Source organism: Neoarius graeffei, chromosome 21 (genome assembly GCF_027579695.1).
Source record: "Neoarius graeffei isolate fNeoGra1 chromosome 21, fNeoGra1.pri, whole genome shotgun sequence".
Classification (NCBI taxonomy): Eukaryota; Metazoa; Chordata; class Actinopteri; order Siluriformes; family Ariidae; genus Neoarius; species Neoarius graeffei.
In genome coordinates, this window is record NC_083589.1 from 23,972,769 (window position 1) to 24,000,554 (window position 27,786).

At 42.3% G+C, this 27,786-nt stretch overlaps 1 protein-coding gene and 1 long non-coding RNA gene across 3 annotated transcripts; one reads left to right on the forward strand and one right to left on the reverse strand.

The window, feature by feature from the left end:
* Nucleotides 1-522: 522 nt before the first annotated feature.
* c21h11orf98 (chromosome 21 C11orf98 homolog) lies at nucleotides 523-26,637 on the forward strand. 2 transcript variants are annotated; one of them, XM_060902855.1, is made up of 4 exons: nucleotides 523-601; nucleotides 5,638-5,762; nucleotides 19,718-19,815; nucleotides 25,839-26,637. In XM_060902855.1, exons 1-4 carry the CDS (start codon nucleotides 566-568, stop codon nucleotides 25,922-25,924), a joined length of 345 nt encoding a protein of 114 aa, XP_060758838.1. In that variant the 5' UTR covers nucleotides 523-565; the 3' UTR covers nucleotides 25,925-26,637. The 2 variants fall into 2 exon arrangements, with proteins under 2 accessions (XP_060758838.1, XP_060758837.1); XM_060902854.1 differs by lacking the exons at nucleotides 523-601; nucleotides 5,638-5,762 and adding an exon at nucleotides 9,188-9,587.
* LOC132869594 (uncharacterized) lies at nucleotides 5,969-11,617 on the reverse strand. The gene is made up of 2 exons (XR_009650999.1): nucleotides 11,149-11,617; nucleotides 5,969-6,910 (listed from the first exon to the last, which is right to left on the reverse strand). It is a non-coding gene; the product is annotated as an uncharacterized LOC132869594 (long non-coding RNA).
* Nucleotides 26,638-27,786: the final 1,149 nt, after the last annotated feature.

Here is a 27,786-nt window from a genome sequence, read left to right on the forward strand (position 1 = left end):
ATCACAGGGCTGACACATAGACACAGACAACCATTCACACTCACATTCACACCTACGCTCAATTTAGAGTCACCAGTTAACCTAACCTGCATGTCTTTGGACTGTGGGGGAAACCGGAGCACCCGGAGGAAACCCACACGGACAACATGCAAACTCTGCACAGAAAGGCCCTCGCCGGCCACGGGGCTCGAACCCGGACCTTCTTGCTGTGAGGCGACAGCGCTAACCACTACACCACCTCCTCTTCAGTCAATAGGGCTTTTGAAGAATTGCATTGAGTTTACCCAAGAGATTAATTTCTGTTTGACTTTTCATTTTTACAGAGGCATCATTTAAATACTCAGCCACCATTTTTTAATTTGAAGATTAAATAGTGAGTCTTTAAGAAGTAAATTATTAAATTTCCAGTGACCTCTTTGCCTAGAGACTTTGGAGTCTTCCAACATCAACTGTATGAGTTTATGATCAGGCGCGCGCGCGACTCTTAAGGAGTGAAGGACTTTTATTGTACGTCATATGACCCGGAAGTGAATAGTATCGACTCAGATGCACGTTGGTAGCGAGCATGGCTCCAGGTGGGAAGATCAACAGACCAAAAACAGTAGGGTTTTTTACATTTATTATTATTATTATTATTATTATTATTAAGGCTTTTAAATCGCACACATGTATGACTGGGTCTTTATACAGATAGTTACACAGTGTGGATAAATACAACTAGTTAAAGGTTAAGTTTTTTTTTTATTTCCAAAAACATTCAAAATACAAACAAATAGAGAGTTAAAGGTTAAGTCATCGGATATAGTCATGGTTGTTGATGTGTAGAACCTGGAGGGGTTTTTGTTTTTTAAGCTTCATCGTTGGACTTAAAAAGATCAATCAGTTAGTAATAAAATCTGGAGCAGTGACTGGAGACCCTCACCATCCAGGAAGCTTCAATTAATGTTTACATCAAACATCAGAATCAGGAAAAATGTGATCTCTAAGGCCAAACAAAATAATGTGTTTCCTGTTTCCTGGGTTTTCAAAATAGGGTAGGTGGGTAGGGAAAAAAATGTGTTTATCCCAAAAGTTTACGACAAATTTTCTAGGGTAGGTAGGAAAAAGTGAGAAGCTTCCTTTGAAATTTTTTTTTGCAAAATACTCGTTCAAAACTAAACCTAGTCATCAGATATCGTTGATGATATAAGGATGCACTTGTATATCAATTGTTCTAATAATGATGGCATACTTTCATTTTCCAGGTAAAATGGGAATATTTTGGTGGATGATCTATTCGGTGGTGGCCAGAGTGGTGGTGGTGGTGGTCCAGTACCTAGATCTATCCCTTCAGTTCTGAACGTTTCCAAAATATATTTTTATATGAGTGATTCCACGCTTATGGGTACTGAAATAGGGACATGAACTTATTTTTAAAAATTCACCTAAAACCATTTCTTTTTTTTTACCATCAGGTCACAAAACATGTAATCTTTAATGAATGATATGTTAAAAGATAACTTTAATTTTCTGAGATGTAATAAAAACATATTTATATGCCAAAGTCAGAACGTAACAGAAGTGTCGTGGACATATATATTCTCAATTTTAACAATGTAGAATTACTTTTTGAAACATAGGAAGGTGATGTTTTAGCAAATATAATTAATAAACATGTGTAGTAGAATAAACATACACATTCTTTCAATAAGATTTAACATGGTATATAGCTAGATTGTAATTAATTTGTAGCAGACGCGAGATGGACAATCGTAACAGAAGTAATGGAACAGACATCATTTTGGAACTCATAGGCTTGACTTTGGCATATAAATATGTTTTTATTACATCTCAGAAAATTAAAGTTATCTTTTAACATATCATTCATTAAAGATTACATGTTTTGTGACCTGATGGTAAAAAAAGAAATGGTTTTAGGTGAATAAGTTCATGTCCCCATTTCAGTACCCATAAGCGTGGAATCACTCATATACTAGTGGGGACTTTCATACTTAAAATTGATGTCTTGTGTGTTTATCAAAATTTGGTGCATGCCTAACATCTCGGCCTTAATGACATTATATTTGCTTCATGTTTTTTCTTATTCTGTCTATGAATGCAATGTTCACTTATGTTGTTCTAATGAATACAGCTGCTCCGTGCCATTTTCTTTTCAAATAAAGAAACTAAATTTCCTATATTTAAGTTTCCTATTCTGTGTTTGTAAATTGTGTTGCAAAATAAATGGAAATGCTTTCATTTTTCAGCCCTGTTAGTCCATGGTTCATACTATTTGCTCTAAGGCTTAAATCAGGAGGAAATCAAGGAATGTATCATTTCACTGACACAAACTCCTCCATCTCATCTCATTATCTCTAGCCGCTTTATCCTGTTCTACAGGGTCGCAGGCAAGCTGGAGCCTATCCCAGCTGACTACGGGTGAAAGGCGGGGTACACCCTGGACAAGTCGCCAGGTCATCACAGGGCTGACACATAGACACAGACAACCATTCACACTCACATTCACACCTACGGTCAATTTAGAGTCACCAGTTAACCTAACCTGCATGTCTTTGGACTGTGGGGGAAACCGGAGCACCCGGAGGAAACCCACGCGGACACGGGGAGAACATGCAAACTCCGCACAGAAAGGCCCTCGCCGGCCACGGGGCTCGAACCCGGACCTTCTTGCTGTGAGGCGACAGCGCTAACCACTACACCACCGTGCCGCCTGCAAACTCCTCCAATTTCAGATTTATTATCAATTCAAATATCTTAAGTTGAGTATAGAATAGCATTGCAAGTGTTGAATACCTGATTTATACCCTGAGCAAACAGTTCCTTGTGATGTATGCATTATTTCAATCACTATCTAGCCATATCCACACTAAATTATTTTCCCCACATGAGACCTCTGCCCTCTCCCCAACGAACCAGCGCTGCCGGGGCCGGCTAGCCCCGCGCCTCGGGATGCAACTGGGCATGTTGGTTGTCAATTTACTCCTGACGGGCCTTGTGTCTTTTGGCAAATACCGAGTGGTTTATATGACACGCCCTAGCGGTTCTCGTTTGACTCGCCAGGTGGCTGCCAAGCAGCTAGGGTCTTGCGTGAGAAATAGTTTGTTTATCGTGGTCATAAACAGTTGAAGGGTCACAGTGTTTTTACAGGGTCGGTCGGGTAACCGGAAACATATATTATTTTGTTTGGCCTAAGTGTGACTTGGACCATAGTGCCAGATGGGCTGGTTGGAGTTTTTTCCACACACAACAGTCTCTAGAGTTTACACAGAATGGTGCGAAAAACAAAAAACACTGAGTGAGTGACAGTTCTGTAGGTGGAAACAAATGCCTTGTTGATAAGAGAGGTCGGAGGAAAATGGCCAGATTGGTTCAAGCTGCCAGGAAGGATATAGTAACTCATATAATCACTCTTTACAACCGTGGTGAGCAGAAAAGCATCTCAGCATGCAACAGCAGACAGAACACATTGGGTTCCACTCCTGTGAGCTGAGAACAGAAATCTGACTACACTTTTCATCGCAGAAAGAGTTTGTCCTGTATTCAAATTTTGACGCTACAGAACATGAATATGATTTATTAAACGTCACATCTTTCAGGATCAAATTTACTAGAATTAAGAGGAAACATGATCATATATGGAACACCATAAGTTTTTGGTGCTTTGAAAGAGGACACATTACATTTTTTAACTTAATGAAGCAGTGAGCACGTTCCCAACATAAACGTACGAGAAATTATTCTGAAAATCCTGAATTCAGTGAGAATTAAGCAAATCATGTGCTGGTTTGATGGCTATAGATTTAATAGTTTTTTGTTGGTGGTGTTTACATGTTAGCTGTCAGTGCTGAGAATAAAGTCAGAATGTTATGGGGAAAGATTAAAATGTTTTGAGAAAGGAATCAGTGCTAGGAGAAAAGTTGTTGTGATGTTTTGAGGAAAAAGTCAGTGGGTTTCCGAGTATAAAGTTAAAATGGTACGTATAACGATCATGTAAAATGAGCGGTGTTGAGGATTTGGTAAGTCTGTGTGAAGTACTGCATTGTGGATTCGATTTCTGTAATTTTTTCTCAAAATATGAAATTTTTTATTCTGAAGTTGTTAAAAATATTCACATAGTAATAAAATACTATGACTATTTTTAAAATATTGCAACTTTGCGTCTTTGAAATATTGCGGCTTTATTCTCAAAGTATTGTGGCTTTTTATTCGAATTATTTCAATTTTATTCTCAAAATATTAAGATTTTTTCTTCAAAATATTACGGCTTTATTCTCAAAATATTACGACTTTTTATTCGTATTATTTTGATTTTATTCTCAAAATATTACGACTTTTTCTTCAAAATATTATGGTTTTACTCTCAAAATATTATGGCTTTTTCTTAAAAATAATATGGCTTTTTCTTCAAAATATTACGACTTTATTCTCAAAATATTACAGCTTTTAATTCGAATTATGATTTTCTTCAAAATATTATGACTTTCTTCAAAACATTCTGACTTTCTTCAAAATATTGTAACTTGTATGAATTATGAATTTATGCTCAAAATATTACGACTTTATTCTCAATTTTACAATTTTTTATTCAAATTATGACATAACTCTCAATGTTATGGCTTTTTATTCAAATTATTACAAATTTATTCTCAAAATATTAATAATTTTTCTTTGAATTATTGAGACCTTTTCCCCCTTAAAATCATATCCTACGACTTTTTCTCAAAATATTATGACTTTATTTAGGACTTGTTTTTCTTATTCAAAATCTAATTGCTGTCGGACAGCAGGACCCGGACCCAGACCCGGACCTGGCTTGTATTGCCCTCCTCAGCTTGTGTTGATCAGGCTGAATTGTCTCCAAAGGGGGCGCCATGAGCAGTTAAATAGTTTTCTTGTTTGATGTGAAAGGGAGAAAGCTGTTGGTGCTGTGTCTCTATAACACGGCTCTTTTTTCCACAATGCTGTAGACGTCAAATGATTTTTGACCACATTGTCTTCCTAATGACATCCTAATAATAAAAATAAAACTATAATGAGCAGCATTATGTCTGATTACCTGACTTGACTTAGCAGTGCTTCCCTTAAGTTTGCAGGGGTGCGGGATAAGGATGGTCACCTGCAGGACCCCTCCCTCCCCGCTGCTCCTATTACAGACCATTTGGATCTGAACACACAGTTAAAGGAGTCGTGTTTAAGTCTTCACATTTATTTTAGAATAATAATTAGAACAATTTTTATGATAAAACCACATTCCTGGGTTTTTTCTTTTTCTTTCTTTTTGACCTTAAAATGTGTGTGTGGGAGGGTCCCCAATATAATGTTAGGGGAAACACTTTAGGGATCATGATTTGTAATTAATAATCCTTTTTTACATCATCTCATTAAAAACCAAATGTCGTCAGGTTGGAATTGTGAGTTCACAGATATACAGCTACACTGTGATAACCTCTGTGTTATGATCTGGGTTATTCTACATAAACAAATTGAGTAAAAGCAGTTGGTGGCCCTAATGTTCATAACGAAGATTGCATTCTGTGAACAAACTCATTTTTTTTAAACATTGCAGAAATTTGCCAGCTTTAGTCCATGTAGTAAATACTGTAGTCCTTCATCATGCTTTGTGTGTTTTTCCTGCAGGAATTAGGGAAGAAGCTTTTCAAGAGGCGGAGACTTCTGACGAAGCAGAAGAAGAAGAAGCATCGCATTGTTGGAGCAGTGGTGGATGAAGGTCTCATAACTAAACACCACCTGAAAAAGAGGAGGTTGGTGATCCATGATGAAGATCCTAAAGAGATGAATTCACTGTGCTGTCAGAGTTCTCAAGCTATGTTCAGATGAAACTAGAATGGCACTCAGTAGAGTCCAAACCTCTGCCAAGCCACATACTCCCTGTTAGGATTGTGCTGCGTGCTGTTCAGATGCGTTACAAGGAGTACTCCGAGGACAAAAAGAGAGCAAACCACACGAGTTAAATCAATCTGGTTTATTCTCAGTCGTGCCCTAATGCGCAGCTGCGCGTCGGGGCTTTATATACTCTGCGTAGGGAGTATCAGCAGTGGAAAGTTACGGAATGTGCTTTGCACACTCAGTATCAAGGTCACACAAGAGTTATGCACAGTTCAACAGAATGTTTCACACAAAAACATAGACAAAATCAAGATATGAAACGGGAACAGAACATGTGGAAATGCAAAATGTACAGAGCAGCACGTACTGTATTGTAGCTGGCCTAAAGTAAACCCTAAACTGCTACACTAAACGACAGTCACCCTTGGGCCGCGCATTTACAAGAGTAGGTTTAGGAGTATTCAGGATTATATTCTTACAATCCCCTCTTTAATACTCTGACGCAAGCCCAGAGTATTATTCACACCCCAGTCTTGGCCGACACAGGGACATAACCTGTGTGTGAGATCATCATATTATATATACGATCCATGCAACAACGGAAAAGAAATGGGCCACAGGCTGAGCCATGTCATATTAACCTCAGAGTAGTTAGACGGGGCTATTCGGACCGGAAAAGGAGCGCTGCTGTCATGGGGTAACAAAGAACACACATAACAGGGTTTACTCATTCATTGATGTTTTTACAGTGAAGTTTACATATTTCTAAAACTCGTTATCCCTTGGGTCCCGGTGTATTGCTTGTGCGGGTAACCCTGCCCCAAGCGTTGAGATCAGCACGATGATGAAGAAAGTCATACTGGTCACTGACTTTGTTCTCTAATGCTCACAGGGTGCAGACGGCGAAAAATGTCACAGGCTCCCGTGCTTTTCAGACTCTTCAGCCCAGAACTTTGCAAGACTCACCAACCATCCCCTCTTTGTAGATCAGCCGAAACTGGATTGCTCCAGATGCTGGAAGGGGATCCCTGAAAAGGCCGTCAGCTATTGTCACAGCAACTTTCTGAAACACAAAAGTCTGTTAAGCATCAACAATATAGATTTCTATTACATTGGAGCCTTCTTTATTCTGCTGGCATGGATCCACTGTGGAAAAAGGTCCGTTAGCACAGCCGTGCGAGTTACAGCGAGTACATCGGTGGGCCCACTGTAGGGTGACTCCTCCATGGGAGCGTTTAGTTTACCGAATCTCTTTACTAAAACTCTGTCCCCTACCTCAAAGGGGTGAGTGTGTGCCTCTGGAATGGGAGGCTTTTTGGAATTTACTCTCGCCCAATACTCATCCAGCACCCGCATGAGACCCACCGCGTACTCGCTGAGATGTACTTCAAGATCACCCGTTCCTATAACCTGCATGCCTCTACGCCAAGGGACAGGAAAGGGGCGTCCCATGACGAGCTCGTACAGAGATAAATTGTCGAGAGCGACCTGAGCAGTCATGCGCATATCAGCGAGGACCAACGGTAAAACTTGGACCCAATTTTTCGTGCCTGCGTCTTGCATAGCCTTACGCAACTTACCCTTAATCGTTCTATTCGCGCGCTCCACAATGCCAGAGGACTGTGGATGGTATGGGATATGAAAACGCCAATTGATCTTGAGGTCTTTACATAGCTCCTGCGTTACCTTAGAGGTGAACGGCGTTCCCTTATCAGAGTCAATTCCTACCGGAAGACCGTAACGTGGGATAATTTCCTGTGTAAGTTTGTTCACTGCTGTTCGGGCGTTCTCTTTGCTACACGGGAAAGCCTCAATCCACCGTGAAAATTTGTCAATCATGACCAAAAGGTATTTGAACGGGCCCTGCTTTGGCATGTGAGTGAAGTCGATCTGCCATTCTTGGAAAGGCGTGTCGGGTATGGGAAGGTGCTGATGTACCGCGCCTGGTTTAGATAGATTATTCTGGGCGCACGTTAAACACTTGTCCAGAATGTTGTGTGCGTCTGTGTGCAAATTATTGATGCAGAATGTTCTGTTCATATCTTCCACTACCCCTCTTCGGCCGCGATGAGTGGGACCATGGAACTCGCGGACGAGAAAGGGAGTACAGTGACGAGGTAAACAAAGACGGCCCTGTGCGTCAAGCAAAACGCCACTCTTCTCTGTCGCGCCCTGGGCGTCCCAGAACTGCGTATCTGCCACAGAGGCCGAGGCCTGGATAGAAATGAGATCTATGTCAGGTAAGACAGCGCTAACCATGCGATCAGTAGAAACTAAAGCGCAATTAAAGCCTGGAGGCAGGACACCGGATGCGGCTGCAGCTTTAGCGACTCGATCAGCGAATGAATTGCCCTTTACTTCAAATGAGTCCCCTCTTGTGTGCGCGCGTGTCTTAACAATGGCCAACGTGCACGAAAGGAGACAGGCGGTGATTAAATCAGTAACAAGTGAAGAATGAGAAATGGGCTTACCGTCGACTGTCGTAAACCCCCGAGACGCCCAAATGCGGCCGAAGTCGTGCGCCACGCCGAAAGCGTAGCGTGAGTCGGTGTAAATAGTAATGTCTGTGTCTTGAGCCAAAATACACGCGCGAGTCAAAGCATAGAGCTCCGCAGCCTGAGCAGAAGAAAAAGGTAAAGAATGAGCTTCAACAATTTCATCAGGGAGGCGACAAACAGAGTAACCACACAGGAACACACCATCCGCAGGGCGGGAACAGGAACCATCTACAAAAAGAGAATCGCCTGTGGAAAGAGGGGTGGAGTGTAAGTCTGGGCGGATGCTAGTCTCAAAAACGATATTAGAAAGACAGTCATGTGAGTCAAACGCAACATCGTCATCCTGTGAGTTAAGAAGACGCTGAAGAGCGTGGGCGACAGAATCAAACGACGAGGAGGGCTTAACAGTGAGATGCTCTGTGGCCAAAAGAATAAACTCATAGCCAGAGCGACGCTGAGCAGACAAATGCTGAGTGCTAAGATTCCGCAGAATGTACACGACGTCATGTGAAGTGTGTAAAATGAGCGGATGCGACAAAACAAGTTTTTCAGCGTCCGTGACCATGAGAGCACACGCAGCAACAGCCCTAAGACAGCCAGGAAGCCCTTGTGCCACAGCGTCAAGAGTTTTAGACAGAAACGCGCAAGGTCGCATGCCCCCCCCGTGCTCCTGAGCCAGCACCCCAGAGGCGGTCCCCTTCTGATTGCACACATACAGGTGAAACGGCAAACGATAGTTCGGCAGCCCGAGAGCAGGGGCGGAGCACAAAGCTTGCTTCAGAGCCTTGAAGGCCGTTAGCATGTCCTCAGTCCAGACCAGGGGCTGAGTCAAAGGATCTGAGTGACTTATAGCTGAACGCAAACACTTGTCATAGATTGAACAGTCAGGGATCCATTGACGACAGTAATTGATGAGGCCCAGAAATGCCATGAGAGCGTGCTTGGTTGCAGGTACCTGAGTGTCCATAATGACTTGAACGCGTTCCGGGCTAAGCCTCCTGGAACCCTGAGAGAGGTCATGTCCCAAGTAGCGAACAGTTGTGAGGCAAAACTGCAACTTCGTGCGGGAGACCTTGAAACCCTTCTGCGCCAGGAGTGTGAGGAGAGACAATGTGGCGGCAGCACAAGCGTCTTGATCCTCCGCCGTTACCAGGAGATCATCCGCGTACTGGAGCACCGTGGAGCCCCGGGGAAGACAGAGATCAGCCAGCGCGTCCCGCAATACGGCAGTGAAGACCGCCGGTGAGTCAATGAAACCCTGTGGCAACCGCGTCCACGTGTATTGTCTTCCCCTGTGTGTGAAAGCAAACAGGGGCTGAGTCTCATGGCCCACAGGAACACTGAAAAAGGCAGAGCACAAATCAATCACAGAGAAATAAGCATGGTCACACGGAATAGAAGACATAAGAGAAGGAACGTCAGGGACCACTGGAGCCACGGGAACGATGAGTTCATTTATTTTACGTAGATCTTGAGTGAGGCGCCATGTGCCATCCGGTTTTGGGACCGGGTTCACTGGGGTGTTATACGGGCTGACACAAGGAACCACGACACCTTGCTGCAAAAGAGATTTTAGAATATTGTCAATACCATTGAGCTTACTAGGAGACAGAGGGTATTGTTTAACATAAACAGGTGTAGAGTGTTTAATAACAGCTTCATACGGAGAGCAGCTCACAGAGCCCACATCGTCCTTATGATCCGCCCACAGGGTGTTAGGAAGAGCAGAGAGAACAGGGGGAGGAGCTTGGGACGTACAAGCAGCGTTCAGAATGTTATGTGGCAGCACAGAACTGGATAGAGCAAAAACATCAGGCGGAGAAATACCTAGTTAACTGCTCACGCAGGAGCTGCAAAGCATTCGGTGTGTCGCTCCAAAAAAAAATGTCGACACGGTGCGCTGACACGGACGGCCACCTTCCTGAGCCGGAGCTATTTCTTCCTTTATATTCACAGCGACGTCATTTCTAGGTTGCAACACATCGACTATTTCGAGCAAACGCTCCTCATCATATAATCTGTGTCAACTGATGAGGTGTTCAAGTGTGCGAGCTGATCTGAACAGAGCTGCCAGACATACACATACAGAGGGCTTCCAAACCCATACTGCACACCGCACATTTCACTTACTTCAATAGTTAGTCCATCTGGAGTGGATGTGAGATTTACTTCTAATTTGCACATTAAATCATGTGCTAACAAATTTACTGGACATGTATATGAGATGAGGAATGAGTGGGACGTAACTATTCCTCCCTCGCTTTTCATGGGAGGTTGACTGAGAAAGTTTTGGTTTTGGAATAGCCTTTAAAACAGGTCTCGGGGTGTAAACACCCTTTGATTTATCCCATACCTTCTTCATGTCAAACCATTTCTTTCGTAAATCATACAGTGCGCTGAAGCAAGGAAGCCTGGATTAAACGTCCCATCACAGGATACTATGGAATCTGAGGATTTGCCTCCGTCCACCCAGCCAAATTGTCCAGCCACGGCGTAACGTAATAGCCTAAACCGCACTTATTCATCCATTCCGCCGGGGTGTCTGTGACCTCAGGTTTAGGATACGAGCTCCCCATCGTACAGTAAAGCAAACGGATCTGAACAGAAACAAACAGCAGATATTTATCTAAATTTCTATAGCGCGCTCTTCCTGGACTCGAACCAGGGAAAACCAAGCCCTCCTTAGGGCGCTACACAAATTTCTATAGCACGCTCTTCCTGGACTCGAACCAGGGAAAACAAAGCCCTCCTTAGGGCACTACGGAACTACTTCCAATCAGGTAGTCAATCAAACATGTCTTACCTGATTGAGAGTATCACGTCGGGGTCACCAAATTGTTAGGATTGTGCTGCGTGCTGTTCAGATGCGTTACAAGGAGTACTCCGAGGACAAAAAGAGAGCAAACCACACGAGTTAAATCAATCTGGTTTATTCTCAGTCGTGCCCTAATGCGCAGCTGCGCGTCGGGGCTTTATATACTCTGCGTAGGGAGTATCAGCAGTGGAAAGTTACGGAATGTGCTTTGCACACTCAGTATCAAGGTCACACAAGAGTTATGCACAGTTCAACAGAATGTTTCACACAAAAACATAGACAAAATCAAGATATGAAACGGGAACAGAACATGTGGAAATGCAAAATGTACAGAGCAGCACGTACTGTATTGTAGCTGGCCTAAAGTAAACCCTAAACTGCTACACTAAACGACAGTCACCCTTGGGCCGCGCATTTACAAGAGTAGGTTTAGGAGTATTCAGGATTATATTCTTACACTCCCATTTGCATCAAAATCTAATCAGCTGTTCCTTAGTCCATGGTTCACCTTTCCACCAAATTTCATCAAAATCCGTTCACTACTTTTTGAGTTTCACTGGGAACAGACAAACAAACGGAGGCGAAAACACAACCTCCTCCAACACATTTGGTGGAGTGAATAAAGGAAACGATCATTCACATTAGCGTAGTGCTACAGAATAAATTTCTCTTCATTTAGACAGGCTGCTTTAATCACTTACAGTACTTTGACATGTTCAGATTAAATCATGTCGGTGCATGCTGTTACAGAAAAGAAACAAATGCATATGGACAAGTGTTTTACTGGAAAATACACCGCTTGTATTTTTCATATGAGCTCCATCCGGGACATGGCGAAACAAAACCGTAACAAATCTCTGTGTCACTCGTGAGGAAATTGATGAATTGTTTTGATAAATTTGGGGACTTTTTGTTTGTGACTGTGTCGATATAATAAAAAGAAACTCACACGCTGGAAGATATGAAGTTTATCTTCTCGTGTTGAAAAACTCGCGTTTTTCAGATGAAATCCATCGTGGATCTGAGTGACATATTTAAATAATATTGGCTGGCCTTGAGTGGGATATCAGATATATTCCATTCAGCGAGCATGATACTGAACCAGTCGAAGACGAGTATATCTGATATACCATGAAAAAAGCCATTATCTCATCATCTCTAGCCGCTTTATCCTGTTCTACAGGGTCGCTGGAGCTTATCCCAGCTGACTACGGGCGAGAGACGGGGTACACCCTGGACAAGTCGCCAGGTCATCACAGGGCTGACACATAGACACAGACAACCATTCACACTCACATTCACACCTACGGTCAATTTAGAGTCACCAGTTAACCTAACCTGCATGTCTTTGGACTGTGGGGGAAACCGGAGCACCCGGAGGAAACCCACGCGGACACGGGGAGAACATGCAAACTCCACACAGAAAGGCCCTCGCCGGCCACGGGACTCGAACCCAGACCTTCTTGCTGTGAGGCGACAGCGCTAACCACTACACCACTGTGTCGCCCAAAGCCATTATTATTATTATTATAATACATACACAAACACTCTTCATATCAGCATACTTGAAGGCCAATGCTAACTTGCCTGTGAGTCGGCGTCGCCAGCGCAGCAGTGAAGTCACCTTCCAGCCGGTGTAGCGTTCATCAGTAGTGTTGGCGAATGCTAATAAAGCGGTCAAGCCAGTGCTATCGAGAGCAAGTAGCACAGACTGCCGACCGAGAAACTAAGATTTCTGTTAGTAGAGCAGGTTAACCAAACCATCGTGCACTTTGTGATATAAGCATGAAATTTGGCATGATTGTTGCTTATAGGTCACTTTTTCAGAAAAAAGTGCTAGCCACGAAAAAAATTCAATATGGCGGCCATTTTTCAAGATGGCCGCCAGACGCATCCTCGTTTCATGTTTTTGTTAAGAAAACACAGCAAATTGTTATATAAACATGAAATTTGGCAATAATGTTCTGTGTAGGTCATGTTATCAGTTAAAAGTGCTAGCCCTCCAGAAAATTCAATATGGCGGCCATTTTTCAAGATGGCCGCCAGACACGTACCCATTTTGTGACTTTGTTAAAAAGCCACAGTGCATATTGTCATATGAACCTGAAATTTGGCAATAATGTTCTGTGTAGGTCATGTTTTCAGTTGAAAGTGCTAACAGACCAAAACATTCAATATGGCAGCCATTTTTCAAGATGGCTGCCAGACGCACATCCCCGTTGTGTGGTTGTGCTCATGTGTGCCCCTAAAATGGACTGCTATTGCCGGGATGGCAATGGGCTCTCATTGCTTACAAAATATCCCAAATGGCTTGCGAACCACACAGCCTCTGGCAGTCAAGTGTCCACCCTAGCCTTCCAGAGCCGGCAGGGGTGATTTTGCAGATAGAGGTGGTGCGAAAGGCGGGTATCTGGCGCCTCAAAACCAGTTGCTCTTGGCAGAAGAAACTGAGTAATGGCACTAACTGGAAGGTGATGAGGAGGACGAGTAATGGCACTTACTGGAACAGGACTATGAGGACGCCGAGTAATGGCACATCTTCTGGCAGTTCATAGGGCGTAAGAAGAGAGTGTATGTCGCTCACTACCAGGGCACACTGGTGACAGACACTGCTGTGAAACTCAGCATGGGGTTCAATGTCAGCTAAACATTGAGTTAGTATCCCAAATGCAAGTGCTCGAAGGCTGGAATAGGGTGTACTCCACTGTGCAGTTGCCCTTGTGAGATTTTTAAGCAAGGAACAGTGACTGAACTTTGGGCCTAGCCATGCTGGCGATGGCAAAGTAATCCAAATTCAAATGGTCTACCAAACTTCACTTTGGACAGTGGTACATATCCATTCATAAATCAGAGCTGGCAAACCATTTTTATGGTAGGGGGCATTGTCTACCTAAAACTGTGTAATTGGGTGCTGGGGGAGGGGGGGTAGCAGTTCAGGGATAAAAGATAGATCTCAGCAATGGATATTTTTGTCGATGTCATAGATTTGACCAAGTTATTTTTCACTGTTGAGCATTAGCACTATTTTCGTTCACTTGTTTTTCTCTGAAAGGCCTATGAGCATGCTGGAAAATCATGTGACCAATTCATTTGGGACTATTTAATGGAAGGATCAATCAGCAAGAAACAACTCTTGGAGCTTAGGAAAGATATGGGAATTTTCCCAAAAAAGCATTGGAATGTAAGGGTTTCACAAGATTATCCACTGTGAAAAATAGGCTTTTCATCATGCCAGATTGGCTAATTGTGCAATCATTCTGTTTTTCTGCATGTAATTCAGTATTATAATGGCAATAAATCAAAAATGTTTCATTGAATTCATCTTTTGTACTTTGACACCAGAGCAAGACCACTAACGGGGGATTTTTTGGCGACCATCTTGAAAAAATGGCTGCCATATTGAATTTTTTGGGGGGCTAGCACTTTTAGCTGATAACATGACCTACACAGAACATTATTGCCAAATTTCATGTTCATATCATAATTTGCACTATGTTTTTTTAGCAAAACCACAAAACAGGGACACGTCTGGCGGCCATCTTGAAAAAATGGCCGCCATATTGAATTTTTTTCGTGGCTAGCACTTTTTTCTGAAAAAGTGACCCATCAGCAACAATCGTGCCAAGTTTCATGCTTATATCACAAAGTGCACGATTTGGAGCAAAATCTGCCTTAACCTGCTCCACTATGTCTCCAGACTCTTCTTCCACGCAGCTTGCCGCAGTATTTTTCACTCGGACTTAAGTATTCATTTCCCTCTGTAATTTACGGAGTTACTTTTAAAATCAACATCGACAGCTACACACAACAGAGCAACCTGGCAGCCAAAATTCTCTCTAAATCTTCCGCTTTTAACAAAGCAAACCTGGCGGCCATGTTTGTTTACAAACTGTCACAGTCACTCACTAGCACAGAAGTTTTTCGTCTCCGACATGTCTCTTTTCCAGTTTTTTGATGTCCTTTGGTATGTTTCTCTCTTGTAAATATGCGTGAAGAATATCTAATGAAGTTTTGGGAGCTTTTTGGGTGTTCAACACATCTTAGTCTTTCCTGGTGAACAAAGAAATGCTTGTGCGCATTCGTAGCAGAAAACTCATTGGATATTCGCATCAGCTCCGACGTGTGACATATTGTCTTGACAACCATGCATTATCGTAAACCATATTCAACACTCCTTCTCCATTGGGTAGAGTGACATAATACACATAGGATAAGCGATATGCTAACAATATCGCATGCTATCAAACCAAATGAATGAAACCCGCTAGAATCTTAGAACACATGTTTTATTCCATCGAAAACGTGCCATGTATGTATAATAATTCCTGATATTTAACTCCGATGACGTCACTCCCAGTGTTTTCCTGCTGACTAGACGTGTGTTGTCAAAATGGAGAACCGGTTCAGAAGTAAAACTCTCTTTATCAACTTGCTTTTTTTGTGTGTGTGGATGTGTCCATATAATATAGAGAACATTACACAGTGGTGCAAATATATGAAGTTTATCTTCTCGTGTTGAAAATATTTTCACTTGTGTTATATACATTCACCACTGAAATATCCATCCATTATCTGTAACCACTTATCCTGTGCAGGGTCACCGGCAAGCTGGAGCCTATCCCAGCTGACTATGGGCGAGAGGCGGGGTACACCCTCGACAAGTCGCCAGATCATCGCAGGGCTGACAGTCACTCAGAGATAAACTTCATATATTTGCGCATGTGTGTAATATCCTCTATATACTTCCATAAACAGAATAAGTTAGTACTGAAAGTATTCATGCAAAAAATACAGAGAAACCGTCCTCTGTCCTGAAGATTCTCCTTTGTTGGGGAACTTGTTGGGCTTTCTTTGGAAAATGAGTATGCTGTTTATTCTCAGTAGGAAGAACATATTTGTAGGAAAAGTAAATGTGTTTAATTATAGATTTGAGACTTTCTACCAGGTTCCTATCTAAACTCTCTTTCTGTCACTGTGCGTGGGGGCAAATGTAAAAAAAAAAAGAAAGAAAAACTCCTAATAATAATGTGCACACTCCTTAATTAATACTTTGTTAAAGCCTGCTTTTACTCGTAATATATCACTGTCTTTTTGGGTAAAAGTCTCCTAACTTGGCACATCTTGATTTGGAAATTTTACAAAAAGGCTTCAGATCTATCAAATTGCCATAGCATGATGCTGCCACCACCGCGCTTCACCATGGGAATGGTGTTCTGTGGGTGATAACCCGTCTTGTTTTTGTGCCAAATGCTGTATATGTGGCAGCTTGGTGGTGTAGTGGTTAGCGCTGTCACCTCACAGCAAGAAGGTTCTGGGTTTGAGCCTAGTGGCCGACGGAGGCCTTTCTTTGGGGAGTTTGCATGTTCCCCCCGTGTCTGCGTGGGTTTCCTCCGGGTGCTCCGGTTTCCCCCACAGTCCAAAGACATGCAGGTTAGGTTAACTGGTGACTCTAAATTGACTGTAGGTGTGAATGGTTGTCTGTGTCTATGTGTCAGCCCTGTGATGACCTGCCGACTTGTCCAGGGTGTACCTCACCTTTCGCCCGTAGTCAGCTGGGATAGGCTCCAGCTTGCCCACGACCCTGCACAGGATAAGCCATTACGGATAATGGATGGATGGATGCTGTATATGTTTTAGAATTGTGCTCAAAAGTAACCACTACTTTGCTCTCATCAGACCATGACATGTTTTACCACATGGTTTGGGTTTCTGTGACGAATCTCAGTCATCCAGGTACATAGTAATCTGTGGTTGGTTGAAGAGAGCAACTGGACTTGCTTGAAGATTCTTGAAAACGTTTCGCCTCTCATCCTAAAGGCTTCCTCAGTTCTGTCTGACTAATAGGGAGTATCCAGTATTTATCCTCTCATGGATCATCATAGAATCCGAATCAGAATGCTGATGGCTGCATTGTAGGTGGCTGATAAAAGATGTCATAGACACCCACCTCTGTTCAATGATGGTCGTTCCAGGTTGACAAAAATGAACGATCCTCTCTGGCTAAGATGTCTGCCAGTTTTCTGGAACGACCATCATTGAACAGAGGTGGGTGTCTATGACATCTTTTATCAGCCACCTACAATGCAGCCATCAGCATTCTGATTCGGATTCTATGATGATCAATGAGTGGATAAATACTGGATACTCCCTATGGAGCACTTGCATGTGACGTCACAGCCGATCCAGATTGTGACAGACGCCATCGTGTCGGTCAAACGCCATATTCCGCCTTCTACTTCTACTTCTGGTTCTACTTCTACTTTGACTTCTACCTTTTCTTCTGGAAAACCCTACTATATACAATTCTACTACAACGGCTGCGGCTACAAGCTCTCCCTACCTGTGCACGTTTTTTATGTTTTTTGTGTGTATTTTTGCGTGTTGTTCGTCTGTACCGGACTTCAATATCCACTACAACCGTATGGACTTACTGGACATGGGTTTCCAGCAGAAAATGACGGTTTGTAGCGATTTCCATCGCATGCACAACATTCCGGACGAGAAAAAAAAAATTCTGGACGAGATAGCGAGACCAGCGGGGTCTCTGTGGATTGTTATCGGAAGCAAAGCGAAGGAGGCGGTGCCGGGAGCGGAAGCGAGGCTACAGAGCCGGCCTGTTGACTAAGCTCAGAAAACAGCCACTCAAATCTCCACTGCCAAGCCTCTACCTCTCCAACGCCAGATCCATGGAAAACAACACGGACGATTTGGAATTACCTTATTCTATTCTATAATCGGCTGGTCAGTGCTATACTCAATACTTAAGTGATTTACCCATCCAATGAGGATTCTTGTTTACAAGATGCCACATCTGAGTCGCTGACAAATCCTGAATTTCTGTAAAGATAACTGTCCAGAGATTTATAGGCACGCAGTGCTTCACCACTGAACAGCGAGGGAAAGTTAATGAGGTAAATATACACGTCCGGGTATTCCGCTGGCAGTTCAAAATCCGGTCGTGAAAACTCCGTCTGGAAAGCCATAAGGGTCACAAATCTGTAGATCGTTTATTTTAGACATGTATCTAGTTATCTGTTCATTAGAAAAATGAGCCGTGTAGTCCGTCGGTTGAAATTGATCCATTCTGTACACGAATGCAGCAGTATTCAGCGGTGTTTTTGACCGACAAAATGGCGGTTGTGTACTTTCCGGTCACGTGACTGCAAGATCTCTATTAGTCAGACAGAACTGAGGAAGCCTTTAGGATGAGAGGCGAAACGTTTTCAAGAATCTTCAAGCAAGTCCAATTGCTCTCTTCAACCAACCACAGATGGTTTGGGTTGTTTGTGTGTGTATATGTATGTATGTGTGTGTGTGTGTGTGTGTGTATATGTGTATATATATATATATATATATATATATATATATATATATATATATATATATATACACACACAGTGGTGCTTGAAAGTTTGTGAACCCTTTAGAATTTTCTATATTTCTGCATAAATATGACCTAAAACATCATCAGATTTTCACACAAGTCCTAAAAGTAGATAAAGAGAACCCAGTTAAACAAATGAGACAAAAATATTATACTTGCTCATTTATTTATTGAAGAAAATGATCCAATATTACATATCTGTGAGTGGCAAAAGTATGTGAACCTTTGCTTTCAGTATCTGGTGTGACCCCCTTGTGCAGCGATAACTGCAACTAAATGTTTGCGGTAACTGTTGATCAGTCCTGCACACCGGCTTGGAGGAATTTTAGCCCATTCCTCCGTACAGAACAGCTTCAACTCTGGGATGTTGGTGGGTTTCCTCACATGAACTACTCACTTCAGGTCCTTCCACAACATTTTGATTGGATTAAAGTCAGGACTTTGACTTGGCCATTCCAAAACATTAACTTTATTCTTCTTTAACCATTCTTTGGTAGAACGACTTGTGTGCTTAGGGTCGTTGTCTTGCTGCATGACCCACCTTCTCTTGAGATTCAGTTCATGGACGAATGTCCTGACATTTTCCTTTAGAATTCGCTGGTATAATTCAGAATTCATTGTTCCATCAATGATGGCAAGCCATCCTGGCCCAGATGCAGCAAAACAGGCCCAAACCATGATACTACCACCACCATGTTTCACAGATGGGATAAGGTTCTTATGCTAGAATGCAGTGTTTTCCTTTCTCCAAACATAACGCTTCTCATTTAAACCAAAAAGTTCTATTTTGGTCTCATCCGTCCACAGTATGTGTGTGTATATATATATATATATATATATATATATATATATATATATATATATATATATATATATATATATAATTTTTTTTTTTTTAGCAAAATACATTTGGTAAAAGTCCATTTCGCCAGCTTACCCTATAACCCAGACAGTTAGCAGGTTCAAGTTGGAAAGTTGAATTGACATGATTTCTTTTTTACACCACCAAAAGCTACAGTTTTAGCAGAGGTCAGGGCTGTGTAGACTTTTTATATGCGCTGTAGTTCCCAGCACCTTTGCATTTCTACAAAAAGGTGTAAGGGATCTCTGGGATACACTTAAGATATTGCTCATGCAAATATGCTAGGAGACTTTTTATTGTGTTTTTTCCAGCACCAGTTCCAGGGCAAACATCACCCTGTCTGGGAAGAAAAGACGAAAGTTGCTGAAACAGCTGCGCCACATGGAGAAAGAAAAAGCAGGCATGGAAGGTAGTTATATGGAGTAATTTAATGTGATGTGAAAAATAACAACTTTTTTTTTTAAACACTTATCAGAGGTGGAAAAGTTGGTGTATCATTAAGACAAGCTCCAAAATTGAGTTTTGAATCAACAATGATCCCAGGGATCTAAATGTAAACGTGGCTGAACAGGATGTTAGTGTTTTAGGGAAACTTCACGACCTGCTTTCAGTTTGTTAAGTTGAATTCTTAAAAATAAATTAATTTCTCCAATGTTGCCCTGAAATCAGATCAATCCTATTTCACTGCTTAAAGATAGACCGCCTTTCAGATTTTTCAAGTGCAAGTTATAAAAAGAATTTTCCCTGACACCCAATTATTTTTTGTTCAGTGGACCGAAAACTACTGAATTCAAATCACAGGCTTCCAATTTTTAGTTTTTTTTTTTAAATAGAACAATTAATGAATTTATCTCCACATGGCCCTAAATTCTCCGCTATTTTTTCCTGCTTCACCATGACGCAATACAAGATACAACGTCATGCATCACGTGGTGGGCTTTCCCTGTTTGCGCAAGGCATTGTGGGATATAAATTTGAAACAGGAGAGAAAAATGGAGGACGTGAGTGTGCAAATGAAACGTGAATGACCGACTACAGTAACGGAAAGCGAGAAGAAAAGACGTTATGTTCTATGCGAAGGGAAGGAAACGCAGGACCAAACTAATAAATATTGGCGCTCAGAGCACCTCAGTGTGATCAGCTGTTCGTTTCGCGACAGAATGATGGAACTGTCAGTGCACATTCAAGGTAAACCTGCACATGCACACACACGGACTTCCTCTGTCTGCTTAACTGCGCAAAGCGAGCGATTTCATGCACATTATTTGCTCGGGAATCCCCTCAAATTAAATAACTTCATGGCCTGATATTTTGTGAGACATTACAGAAATAAACATATCACAATGACCACATTTCAGAGGGAACTACATTTCACCGATTTTATGAAATCGAAAGGCCGTTGTAGTAGTTCCTGACGTGGGTGGAGCACAGAAGCACGGCAGGCGAGAGTTGATGGTCACACACAATCTCTTTATTGTACTTATTTTAGCTTTTCAGCCTTACTCAATCACACGGTCACACACTACACGCACACATGCGTTGTGGTCGGGAGCCAGCTCTTCTCTGCTCTCCCCCTCCTTTTATGCAACAGACAAAACACACACCCACACACTAATTGACAGCAGGTGTAATGACTTGGTCACTTACCTTCCCCGACCCCGCCCTCCATTCACAAACTGCCGCTTGGCCACGCCCCCACTGCCGCAGCCATCTCGCTTTAACAAGGTGTATTGTTGATCCATCCTCTTTATTCAGCATGGGGCTTTTGTTTCCACAGCTGGATGCACCTGGACAGTTTGAACTCCACTCCATATCCCGAGTAAAAACAATTATTTTTTTGTGGGCTCAATAAATTTACTTCATTAGTCAATCTGGTCATGTTCTTTTGAGCAGGTTACCATCCATATGTCCTTTCCTTTAATCAACACTATATGGCCAAATATAGGAATGTGATGACGTGTGGACACCTGACCATCACATCAATATATGATCATTGAACTTTCGGTGTTTGTTGTTATTATAATAAGGTCCACTCTTCTCTTCTGGGATTTTGAGGCGTGGCTATAGGGATTTGTGATCATTCAGATACAAGAGCATTAGTGAGGAGGTCTGGGATGCAGTCAGTGTTTCAGTTCATCCCAAAGGTGTTCAGTCAGAGTTCTGTACAGGACACTCGAGTTCTTCTGTTCCAATGTTGGCACACCATGTCTTCATGGAGCTCATTTTGTGAACAGGTTTGGGCCTCTTAGTTCCAGTGAAGGGAAATTGCAATGCTACAGGATACAAAGACGTTCTATACAAGCAGTGGCAAACTGTTACGATTACAGCTGGGACTTCAGCTCAGCCAAACCTTAGCCAGACACCAAAAAATCTACAGGGTAAAGGATTTTGCAAGGAATAAGCGGCAGGCTGCCAGGTCGCTCCATAGTGTGTAGTTATCAATGTTGATTTTACAACCCCGATTCCAAAAAAGTTGGGACAAAATACAAATTGTAAATAAAAACGGAATGCAATAATTTACAAATCTCAAAAACTGATATTGTATTCACAATAGAACATAGACAACATATCAAATGTCGAAAGTGAGACTTTTTGAAATTTCATGCCAAATATTGGCTCATTTGAAATTTCATGACAGTAACACATCTCAAAAAAGTTGGGACAGGGGCAATAAGAGGCTGGAAAAGTTAAAGGTACAAAAAAGGAACAGCTGGAGGACCAAATTGCAACTCATTAGGTCAATTGGCAATAGGTCATTAACATGACTGGGTATAAAAAGAGCATCTTGGAGTGGCAGCGACTCTCAGGCTACGTTTACATTAGACCGTATCTGTCTCGTTTTCTTCGCGGATGCACTGTCCGTTTACATTAAACCACCTGGAAAAGCCGGGAAACGGGAATCCGCCAGCGTCCACGTATTCAATCTAGATCGTATCTGGTCCGGTGCTGTGTAAACATTGAGATACGCGAATATGCTGTGCTGAGCTCTAGCTGGCGTCCTCATTGGACAACGTCACTGTGACATCCACCTTCCTGATTCGCTGGCGTTGGTCATGTGACGCGACTGCTGAAAAACGGCGCGGACTTCCGCCTTGTATCACCTTTCATTAAAGAGTATAAAAGTATGAAAATACTGCAAATACTGATGCAAATACTGCCCATTGTGTAGTTATGATTGTCTTTAGGCTTGCCATCCTTCCACTTGCAAGTAGTAAGTGATGTGCGCTGGGATCACACACACAGCGGCTCAGTCCCGAATCGTGGCTTGTGCACTTCACTCGCGCGCTGTGTGAGCTGCGCAGGGCCAGAGTGCGCACCCTCCAAAGGGCACTCGCTGTTCAGGGCGGAGTGATTTGGAGCGCAGGATGCCTGCGGAGACGAGCGTATCCGTGTATTGGTGTTGCTGTGTGCACGGCTAACGGTTTTAGTGTAAACGCGAATCGTTTTAAGAACGTTAATCTGATGATCCGCTGATTCGACGTAATGTAAACGTAGCCTCAGAAGTAAAGATGGGAAGAGGATCGCCAATCCCCCTAATTCTGCGCCGACAAATAGTGGAGCAATATCAGAAAGGAGTTCGACAGTGTAAAATTGCAAAGAGTTTGAACATATCATCTACAGTGCATAATATCATCAAAAGATTCAGAGAATCTGGAAGAATCTCTGTGCGTAAGGGTCAAGGCCGGAAAACCATACCGGGTGCCCGTGATCTTCGGGCCCTTAGACGGCACTGCATCACATACAGGCATGCTTCTGTATTGGAAATCACAAAATGGGCTCGGGAATATTTCCAGAGAACATTATCTGTGAACACAATTCACCGTGCCATCCGCCGTTGCCAGCTAAAACTCTATAGTTCAAAGAAGAAGCCGCATCTAAACATGATCCAGAAGCGCAGACGTCTTCTCTGGGCCAAGGCTCATTTAAAATGGACTGTGGCAAAGTGGAAAACTGTTCTGTGGTCAGACGAATCAAAATTTGAAGTTCTTTATGGAAATCAGGGACGCCGTGTCATTCGGACTAAAGAGGAGAAGGACGACCCAAGTTGTTATCAGCGCTCAGTTCAGAAGCCTGCATCTCTGATGGTATGGGGTTGCATTAGTGCATGTGGCATGGGCAGCTTACACATCTGGAAAGACACCATCAATGCTGAAAGGTATATCCAAGTTCTAGAGCAACATATGCTCCCATCCAGACGACATCTCTTTCAGGGAAGACCTTGCATTTTCCAACATGACAATGCCAAACCACATACTGCATCAATTACAGCATCATGGCTACATAGAAGAAGGGTCCGGGTACTGAACTGGCCAGCCTGCAATCCAGATCTTTCACCCATAGAACACGTTTGGCGCATCATAAAACAGAAGATACAACAAAAAAGACCTAAGACAGTTGAACAACTAGAATCCTACGTTAGACAAGGTTAACATTCCTCTCCCTAAGCTTGAGCAACTTGTCTCCTCAGTCCCCAGACGTTTACAGACTGTTGTAAAGAGAAAAGGGGATGTCTCACAGTGGTAAACATGGCCTTGTCCCAACTTTTTTGAGATGTGTTGTTGTCTTGAAATTTAAAATCACTTAATTTTTCTCTTTAAGTGATACATTTTATCAGTTTAAACATTTGATGTCATCTATGTTCTATTCTGAATAAAATATGGAATTTTGAAACTTCCACATCACTGCATTCCATTTTTATTTACAGTTTGTACTTTGTCCCAACTTTTTTGGAATCAGGGTTGTAAAAGTAACTCAGTAAATTACACAGGGAACTGAATACTTAAGTTTGAGTGAAAAATACTGTGGCAAGCTGCGTGGAAGAAGAGTCTGGAGACAGAAACCTTAGTTTCTTGGCCGTTAGTCTGTGCTACTTGCTCTCGATAGCACTGGCTTGACCGCTTTATTAGCATTTGCTAACACTACTGATGAACGCTACACCGGCTGGAAGGTGACTGCACTGCCACGCTAACAGCACCAAGTCGCGGTTAAGCTCGCATCGGCCTTCAAGTAGGCCAAGGACAATAAATTTTTGGTTCCTCCCACTGTAAATCAAAATATGATTGGTTAAGTCTTCCATCACTTCCTACATTTCCAATGAGTGAGCAGCTCTAAACTCTTCTCAGCCTAGAGACAACAAACAAAAAAATCTCACTGGATAACTGTTTTAATGTTTTCAGGACAGTAACCCTTTTAATCCTGAAGCAAATTTGATAGAAAATGAGGCCGAATTAGAAGAGGATAATTATAATGAAAAAATTAAATATAACATTTGAAATGCTGATATGTTTGCGCCTTCTCTGAAGGCTTAGAAGGCCCTGACGGTTCCCTTCTGTTTACAATTGTGTGCTTTGATCTTTGGGGAACAATTTGATGAAGAACCACATATGGCTGTCATGGGCAGGTGTCTGTGTACTTTTGGCCATCCATCCATCCATCCATTATCTGTAGCCACTTATCCTGTTCTACAGGGTCGCGGGCAAGCTGGAGCCTATCCCAGCTGACTACAGGCGAAAGGCGGGGTACACCCTGGACAAGTCGCCAGGTCATCACAGGGCTGACACATAGACACAGACAACCATTCACACTCACATTCACACCTACGGTCAATTTAGAGTCACCAGTTAACCTAACCTGCATGTCTTTGGACTGTGGGGGAAACCGGAGCACCCGGAGGAAACCCACGCGCACACGGGGAGAACATGCAAACTCCGCACAGAAAGGCCCTCGCCGGCCACGGGGCTCGAACCCGGACCTTCTTGCTGTGAGGTGACAGCGCTAACCACTACACCACCATGCTGCCATACTTTTGGCCATATTGTGTATTTTCCCTGGACAGATCCCTATATCTCTCCCATATCTTATAAAAATCTGTTTGTTTTGTAGAAAATAAAACTGTTTCATGGCTTTTATCAAAAACAAATATGGACTGAACGGATGATACGCAAATTTTCATTACTTGCTGTACTTATTAAATTATTTTGCCTTCTCAGGCAGCCTTGTTTATTGTGCTTTGGAAATCTTCAGTTGCAGTTCTTTTCTTAAAAGCCACATCCATTAGCATGTTGTGTGGGGTTTGTTTGTTTGTTTGTTTGTTTGTTTACAATGTCTGTCTTTTCTGTTGTTCTTTTATTGATAATTCTTGAACCTTCACGTAGATCTCACTCACTCGGGAAGATATTTAATACAAATGGCAACCAAGAATACCCATTCAGTACAAATTCATCAAAACGTTTTATCAGCATGATGACCTTCCACCTCTGACAAGAGTAAAAAAATATATATATATATTTATTTATTTATTTTTTAAGTAAAAGCGAGTATTTTTCAGTTAAAGTTAAACGTGCCAGATAACAACCACTGTATTTGTCCTGAGGGTTACACCAGGTTATGCATTGGTGTAACATATAACTTCTTTCCATCTTTCTTTTAAAGTTGAAGAAGCACCAATGAAGAAACCAACTCCTGCTGACAAGAAGGAGAAGAAAAATGGTGATGTGGAGATGATGGCTTTGGAATGAACGAGCTATATGGACGTTTTTCAAGCTGCTACTTTTTTAGACTCTGCAGGAGCTGTACATGAAACATCGACTGCGTTTGAAAATACTCGAAATGGCACTCATCCTATAAATACTGGATCAGTCCCACAGTGATTACTGTGATAATGTTCAGATAAACTGAAAGGATTTCAAGTTTGTAAGATACATTAATCCGTCAGCAGTCTTAAAGCTTTTATTCCCATCTGAATTCTCTTGACATGTCATATCTGGTCAGTTTTTAAAATTTGCTAGCGTTAGAGTTTCTTATTGTTTTACCAGCACAAGCTGTACTATACTTAAAACTGCGCTGCATTAGCAGTGTTTACGGTAGTTAGACTATGTCCCTAATCATATTGTGTCTTGCTAGAGGGTATGCACTGACATCACCGTATGCAGAAGCCACTGAGTGGCAGCGTTCAAATACACACGGCTGCAGCCTGGAGAAGGCGGCGTGGCACGTGTAGCCCGCCAAAGGGTTATGGTTGGGGCGGGGTTAAAATTGTGGGTTATAATTTATGGGTGGGGCTACTTGCTGTGTTTGCATTCAGCTCGAATACTGCAAAAACCTAAATGGAAAAACTTTGTGAGATCTCCAGAACTGCTCCCCCCCCCCCCCCCCCCCCCCCCTTCATTGTTCCTTCCAGGGCTCTGTAGTGTGGTGTGGCCAATGACAATAAAATTCAAGTTCGGGTTTAGTCTTGTCTCTGGTTTTGTTTGTTCGTATCTTGAATTTGGTCTCTGTAATTCCTCACATCCATCATTAGGCTGCCAAAGATTTATTTCCCTGAAATAAATTTATTCAAAGAAAAAACAAAAGGGTTATTTCCAAAAAATACATCCCACTATTATTTTCACTCCATTTAATATTTTGTATAACCTCCCTTTACCTGTAAAACAGCACTGAGTCTCTCCTGTAACATTCTATAAGGTTGGAGATACAGAGCAGGGCATCTGAGCCCATTCCTCTTTACACAGTCTCTCCAGATCATCCAGGGGCCTCGACCCTCTCCTGTGCTCTCTCCTCTTCAGCTCAGCCCACAGGGTTTCACTGGGGTTCAGGTCAGGGGACTGAGATTCTGATTTAAAATGTCCTGGTATTACATGAAGTCCATGATGCCGTGGACCCTAACAAGGTTTTCAGGGCCTTTGGAGGAAAAACAGCCCCAAAACATCACAGAACCGCCACCATATTTTACAGTAGGGATCGGGTTCTTTTCATTATTAGATTAGATTAGATTCACTTTATTCATCCCACATCGGGGAAATTCACGTGTTAGAGTAGCAAGAAAATGTCAAACAGACAACAAATAAAACTGAAATAAAAATTAGACAAACGAAGGATTAAATACAGAGGGCTATTTGCATTATCTACTGAGAAAAAGTATAGAAAAATTGCCTTATTGAGAGGCTCGGAAAAATTGCACATTACAGGTAGACTCTATATATACACACATACATACATAAATAATATTTAGATATATATAAATATAAGTATGCATAAAAATAGTTTAGGGCCTATATTATTGCACATAATTGCATAGATGAGAGATGGCAGAGGTAGTAGTGGTGAAGTAGTGCAAATTAAACGACAAACAGGTTATTGGTGCTACACTACAAGTTGTGGGTGTTATACAGTCTGACAGCAGTAGGTATGAATGACCTGCGGTATCTCTCCTTCTTACACCGTGGGTGTAGCAGTCTACTACTAAAAGAGCTGCTTAAAGCCCCCACAGCCTCATGTAGGGGGTGAGAGGGGTTATCCATGATAGAGGTCAGCTTGGCTAACATCCTCCTCTCACCCACCACCAAATAGCCATCCTTCTTTTCACACCAAACCCATCTTG